Source organism: Haliotis cracherodii, unplaced genomic scaffold, assembly GCF_022045235.1.
Source record: "Haliotis cracherodii isolate W230 unplaced genomic scaffold, xgHalCrac1.p SCAF_38, whole genome shotgun sequence".
Lineage (NCBI taxonomy): Eukaryota > Metazoa > Mollusca > Gastropoda > Lepetellida > Haliotidae > Haliotis > Haliotis cracherodii.
In genome coordinates this window covers 449,286-456,611 of record NW_027266295.1, presented here as the reverse complement: position 1 = coordinate 456,611, position 7,326 = coordinate 449,286, and the positions used below count along the sequence as shown (strand labels likewise).

The window sequence follows — 7,326 nt, the reverse complement described above, 5'->3', positions numbered from 1 at the left end:
CTGGACTACCCATGTCCACAGACACCCTACAGACTGGACTACCCATGTCCACTGACACCCTACAGACTGGACTACCCATTTCCACTGACACCCTACAGACTGGACTACCCATGTCCACAGACACCCTACAGACTGGACTACCCATGTCCACAGACACCCTATAGACTGGACTACCCATGTCCACAGACACCCTATAGACTGGACTACCCATGTCCACTGACGCTCTACAGACTAGACTACCTATGTCCAAAAACACTCTACATACTGGACTACCTATGTCCAAAAACACTCTACATACTGGACTACCCATGTCCACTGACACCCTACAGACTGGACTACCCATGTCCACAGACACCCTACTGACTGGACTACCCATGTCCACAGACACCCTACAGACTGGACTGCCCATGTCCACTGACACCCTATAGGCTGGACTACCCATGTCCACTGACACCCTACAGACTGGACTACCCATGTCCACAGACACTCTACAGACTGGACTGCCCATGTCCACAGACACCCTACAGACTCGACTGCCTTTGTTCCAGGGAGTGTGGCCTTTGTTCCATTGTGGATGGCCTTTGTTGCAGGGAGCATGGCCTCTGTTCCAGGATGGATGGATTTGTTCCATTGTGGATGACCTTTGTTGCAGGGTGGATAGCCTTTGTTCCAGGATGGATGGATTTGTTCCATGGTGGATGGCCTTTGTTCCAGGGAGCATGGCCTCTGTTCCAGGGTGGATGGCCTTTGTTCCAGAGAGTGTTGCCTTTGTTCCAGGGGAGTGTTGCCTTTGTTGTAGCGAGCGTGGCCTTTGTTCCGGGTAGAGTGGCCTTTGTTGCAGGGTTGATGACCTTTGTTGCAGGGAACCTGGCCTTTGTTCCAGGGAGCGTGGCCTTTGTTCAAGGGAGCATGGCCTTTTTTTCCAGGACAGATGGCCTTTGTTGCAAGGAGCGTGGTCTTTGTTCCAAGGAGCATGGCCTTTGTTCAAGGGAGCGTTGCCTTTGTTCCAGGGATCGTGGTCTTTGTTCCAGGGAGCGTGGCCTTTTTTCCAGGAAGCGTGTCTTTTGTTTCAGTGAGCGTGTCTTTTGTTCCAGGAAGCGTGTCTTTTGTTCCAGGGAGTGTGCCCTTTGTTCCAGGAAGCGTGGCCTTTGTTCCAGGGAGCGTGGCCTTTGTTCCAGGGAGCGTGTCTTTTGTTCCAGGGAGCGTGTCTTTTGTTCTAAGAAGCGTGGCCTTTGTTCTAGGGATCTTGACTTTTGTTCCAGGAAGCGTGGCCTTTGTTCCAGGAAGCGTGGCCTTTGTTCCAGGGAGCGTGTCTTTTGTTCCAGGAAGCGTGGCCTTTGTTCCAGGGAGCGTGTCTTTTGTTCCAGGAAGCGTGTCTTTTGTTCCAGGGAGCGTGGCCTTTGTTCCAGGGATTGTGGCCTTTGTTCCAGGATGGATGGATTTGTTCCATGGTGGATGGCCTTTGTTCCAGGGAGCATGGCCTCTGTTCCAGGGTGGATGGCCTTTGTTCCAGAGAGTGTTGCCTTTGTTCCAGGGGAGTGTTGCCTTTGTTGTAGCGAGCGTGGCCTTTGTTCCGGGGAGAGTGGCCTTTGTTGCAGGGTTGATGACCTTTGTTGCAGGGAACCTGGCCTTTGTTCCAGGGAGCGTGGCCTTTGTTCAAGGGAGCATGGCCTTTTTTTCCAGGACAGATGGCCTTTGTTGCAAGGAGCGTGGTCTTTGTTCCAAGGAGCATGGCCTTTGTTCAAGGGAGCGTTGCCTTTGTTCCAGGGATCGTGGCCTTTGTTCCAGGGAGCGTGGCCTTTTTTCCAGGAAGCGTGTCTTTTGTTTCAGTGAGCGTGTCTTTTGTTCCAGGAAGCGTGGCCTTTGTTCCAGGGAGCGTGGCCTTTGTTCCAGGGAGTGTGGCCTTTGTTCCAGGGAGCGTGTCTTTTGTTCCAGGGAGTGTGGCCTTTGTTTCAGGGAGCGTGGCCTTTGTTCCAGGGAGCGTGTCTTTTGTTCCAGGGAGCGTGGCCTTTGTTCCAGGGAGTGTGTCTTTTGTTCCAGGGAGTGTTGCCTTTGTTCCAGGGAGCGTGGCCTTTGTTCCAGGGAGCGTGTCTTTTGTTTCAGTGAGTGTGGCCTTTGTTCCAGGGAGCGTGGCCTTTGTTCCAGGGAGCGTGGCCTTTGTTCCAGGGAGCGTGGCCTTTCTTCCAGGAAGCGTGTCTTTTGTTCCAGGGAGCGTGTCTTTTGTTCCAGGGAGCGTGTCTTTTGTTCCAGGGAGCGTGGCCTTTGTTCCAGGGAGCGTGGCCTTTGTTCCAGGAAGCGTGTCTTTTGTTCCAGGGAGCGTGTCCTTTGTTCCAGGGAGCGTGTCTTTTGTTCCAGGGAGCGTGGCCTTTGTTCCAGGGAGCGTGGCTTTTGTTCCAGGGAGCATAGCCTTTGTTGTAGGGAGCGTGGCCGTTGTTTATTTCAAGTGATATGAACGTGATGAAACATGAATGACACATGAATGACACCTTTTAGTGTTTTTTTCCGGCATGCTCTCGGCATGCTTGAGTATTTGCAGCTAAAGGTCGTCGCAGTCAGTGGATGTTGAACCATACAGTCAAAGGGCTGAATTCCATGCTTCGGCCATCTTTCATATTTGCTTGACTCTTGTTTCAGATCTTGCTTTCTGGCCACAGTAAGACACACACGGGTGGCTTCACAGTCAGGCATCGACAGCCCAGTGTCATCCAACCTCGACTTGGTAACTAGTGACAAGTGAGAAGTCTTCAGCACTCATCCATGACAGTCCTGGGTATCTGGGGTGTAGAGGCACTTTCTGGCTCTTCAGATTCAAGGTGAGACCTTTGTTCCAGGTAGTGTGGCCCTTGAAATGGGCTTCACACATTGGGGGTTCGAACCCGCATCTTTGGCGTGACGAGCAAATGCTTTAACCACAAGGCTAAATGACCGCCCCAATTTCATGTTTAAATGATAGGACCTTTATCGCATGTGTTTTTTTAATATGTTTTGAACATGAGAAAGTCAATTCTCTTTTGAAAGCTTATGTAATAACAGCATAACAAATCTCAGCATGTTCAGCTAACCTGACTGAAAGTAAAAAAATGTCTTGGTATGTTGGTTGGCTGGGAAACCTTTGTCCACAGACATCCTACAGACTGGACAACCCATGTCCCCAGACACTCTACAGACTGGACTAAACATGTCCACTGACACCCTACAGACTGGACTACCCATGTCCCCAGACACTCTACAGACTGGACTAGCCATGTCCACTGACACCCTACAGACTGGACTACCCATGTCCCCAGACACCCTACAGACTGGACTAAACATGTCCACTGACACCCTACAGACTGGACTACCCATGTCCCCAGACACTACAGACCCATATCCCCAGACACCCTACAGACTGGAACACCCATGTCCACTGACACCCTACAGACTGGACTGCCCATGTCCACAGACACCCTACAGACTGGACTACCCATGTCCATAGACACTCTACAGACTGGACTACCCATGTCCATTGACACTCTACAGACTGGACTACCCATGTCCACAGACACCTTATAGACTGGACTACCCATGTCCACTGACACCCTACAGACTGGAACACCCATGTCCATAGACACTCTACAGACCGGACTACCCATGTCCACAGACACCCTACAGACTGGACTACCCATGTCCACTGACTCTCTACAGACTGGACTACCCATGTCCATTGACACTCTACAGACTGGACTACCCATGTCCACAGACACCTTATAGACTGGACTACCCATGTCCACTGACACCCTACAGACTGGAACACCCATGTCCATAGACACTCTACAGACTGGACTGCCCATGTCCACTGACACCCTACAGAATGGACTACCCATGTCCACTGACACCCTATAGACTGGACTACCCATGTCCACTGACACCCTATAGACTGGACTACCAATGTCCCCAGACACCCTACAGACTGGACTGCCCATGTCCACTGACACTCTACAGACTGGACTACCCATGTCCCCAGACACTCTACAGACTGGACTACCCATGTCCATTGACACTCTACAGACTGGACTACCCATGTCCACAGACACCTTATAGACTGGACTACCCATGTCCACTGACACCCTACAGACTGGAACACCCATGTCCATAGACACTCTACAGACCGGACTACCCATGTCCATAGACACTCTACAGACTGGACTGCCCATGTCCACTGACACCCTACAGACTGGACTATCCATGTCCACTGACACTCTACAGACTGGACTACCCATGTCCACTGATGCCCTACAGACTGGAACACCCATGTCCACTGACACTCTACAGACTGGACTACCCATGTCCACAGACACCCTACATACTGGACTACCCATGTCCACTGACACCCTATAGGCCGGACTGCCCATGTCCACTGACACCTTACAGATTGGACTACCCATGTCCACTGACACCCTACAGACTGGAACACCCATGTCCCCTGACACCCTATAGACTGGACTACCCATGTCCCCTGACACCCTACAGACTGGACTACCCATGTCCTCAGACACCCAATTTACTGGGACACCCATGTCCAATGGAAGAATCGCTTTACTGAAATTAGCCAGTCAGGTAGCCTAGTGCTAAAAGCGTTTGCTCGTCAAGCCGAAAAGACCCGGTTTCGGTTTCCGACATGGGTACAATGTGTGAAGCCCATTTCTGGTGTCCCCAGCCGCGATATTGCTTGAATATTGCTAAAAGCAGCATAAAACCATACTCACTCACCCACTCACTCATTTTACTGAAATGATCATTTTGCAGTATGTGGTGATGAATAAAACCCCCTGATTTGAGTAATGTACATAAAATAAGAATAATATGCATTTAATGTTATAAGCTTGTCTAGGTGTTTTCTGAATTTCATGCCAAGAGCACTCATACTCCTAAACAAAAGTAGGGGATCATGTTATGACCAGTCGTCATCAGAAAGATCCCCTTTGAAAACTAGGGATGGAACTGTTTCAGATCTTGCTTGCTGGACGCAGTAGGACGCAGCAGGTGCACAGTGGTAGAGATGGCTTCACAGTCAGGCATCGACAGCCCAGTGCCATCCAACCTCGACTTGGTAACCGGAGAAGGAGCAGCTTCTGTTTTCACAAATACATGCAATTGTGAGTGATGAATTAATCCTATGCCTAAATATTCCGAGGAAATAAACATTGGTCTGTAGAAATTGACAAGTGCTTAGGAAAACCTATGTCCCCAGAAGGCCTAAAGACTGAAACACCAATGTCCCCAGACACCCTACAGACTGGACTACCCATGTCCACTGACACCCTACAGACTGGACTACCCATGTCCACTGACACCCTATAGACTTGACTACCCATGTCCACTGAAACCCTATAGACTGGACTACCCATGTCCACAGACACCCTACAGACTGGACTTCACATGTCCACTGACACCCTACAGACTGGACTACCCATGTCCACAGACACCCTACAGACTGGACTTCACATGTCCACTGACACCCTACAGACTGGACTACCCATGTCCACTGACACCCTACAGACTGGACTACCCATGTCCACAGACACTCTACAGACCGGACTACCCATGTCCACAGACACCCTACATACTGGACTACCTATGTCCACTGACACCCTATATTCTTGAATACCCATGTCGACAGACACCCTATAAAGTGGACTACTCATGTCCACTGACAACCTATATACTTGAATACCCATGTCCACTGACACCCTACAGACTGGACTACCCATGTCCACTGACACCCTACAGACTGGACTGTCCAATGTCCACTGACACCCTACAGACTGGACTACCCATGTCCACTGACACCCTACAGACTGGACTACCCATGTCCACAGACACCCTACAGACTGGACTGTCCAATGTCCACTGACACCCTACAGACTGGACTACCCATGTCCACTGACACCCTACAGACTGGACTACCCATGTCCACAGACACCCTACAGACTGGACTACCCATGTCCTCTGACACCCTATAGACTGGAACTGCCCATGTCCACAGACACCCTATAGACTGGACTGCCCATGTCCACTGACACTCTACAGACTGGACTACCCATGTCCACTGACACCCTACAGACTGGACTACCCATGTCCACAGACACCCTATAGACTGGACTGCCCATGTCCACTGACACTCTACAGACTGGACTACCCATGTCCACTGACACCCTACAGACTGGACTACCCATGTCCACAGACACCCTATAGACTGGACTACCCATGTCCACTGACACTCTACAGACTGGACTACCCATGTCCACTGACACCCTATAGACTGGACTACCCATGTCCACAGACACCCTATAGACTGGACTACCCATGTCCACTGACACCCTACAGACTAGACTACCCATGTCCCCAAACACCCTATAGACTGGACTACCCATGTCCACTGACACTCTACAGACTGGACTACCCATGTCCTCTGACACTCTACAGATTGGACTACCCATGTCCACCGACACCTTACAGATTGGACTACCCATGTCCACAGACACCCTACAGACTGGACTACCCATGTCCACAGACACCCTTTAGACTGGACTACCCATGTCCACTGACACCCTACAGACTGGACTGCCCATGTCCACAGACACCCTACAGACTGGACTACCCATGTCTACTGACACCCTACAGACTGGACTACCCATGTCCACTGACACCCTACAGACTGGACTACCCATGTCCACAGACACCCTATAGACTGGACTACCCATGTCCACTGACACCCTATAGACTGGACAGCCCATGTCCACTGACACCCTACAGACTGGACTACCCATGTCCACTGACACCCTACAGACTGGACTACCCATGTCCACAGACACCCTAGAGACTGGGACATCCATGTCCACTGACATCCTACAGACTGGACTACCCATGTCCACTGACACCCTACATACTGGACTACCCATGTCCACTGACACCCTACAGACTGGACTACCCATGTCCACTGACACCCTACAGACTGGACTACCCATGTCCACAGACACCCTACAGACTGGACTACCCATGTCCTCTGACACCCTACAGACTGGACTACCCATGTCCACTGACACCCTACAGACTGGACTACCCATGTCCACAGACACTCTACAGACTGGACTATCCATGTCCACAGACACTCTACAGACTGGACTACCCATGTCCACAGACACCCTACAGACTGGACTACCCATGTCCACTGACACCCTACAGAGTGGACTACCCATGTCCACTGACACCCTACAGACTGGACTACCCATGTCCACAGACACCCTACAGACTGGACTACCCATGTCCTCTGACACCCTACAGACT

At 51.1% G+C, this 7,326-nt stretch overlaps 2 protein-coding genes across 2 annotated transcripts; both read right to left on the bottom strand.

Moving 5' to 3' along the window:
* Positions 1-899: 899 nt before the first annotated feature.
* On the bottom strand, positions 900-1,478 carry LOC139477934 (microtubule-associated protein 1A-like). The gene has a single exon (XM_071260385.1). The coding sequence runs from the start codon at positions 1,476-1,478 to the stop codon at positions 900-902; it is 579 nt and encodes a 192-aa protein (XP_071116486.1).
* Positions 1,479-1,741: 263 nt separating this feature from the next.
* LOC139477933 (uncharacterized) lies at positions 1,742-2,404 on the bottom strand. The gene has a single exon (XM_071260384.1). It carries the CDS (start codon positions 2,402-2,404, stop codon positions 1,742-1,744), a length of 663 nt encoding a protein of 220 aa, XP_071116485.1.
* Positions 2,405-7,326: the final 4,922 nt, after the last annotated feature.

Bases quoted from the DNA above. Each gene is read 5' to 3' on its own strand.
- LOC139477933 (XM_071260384.1), bottom strand. From the start codon at position 2,404: ATGCTCCCTGGAACAAAAGCCACGCTCCCTGGAACAAAGGCCACGCTC.
- LOC139477934 (XM_071260385.1), bottom strand. From the start codon at position 1,478: ATGCTCCCTGGAACAAAGGCCATCCACCATGGAACAAATCCATCCATC.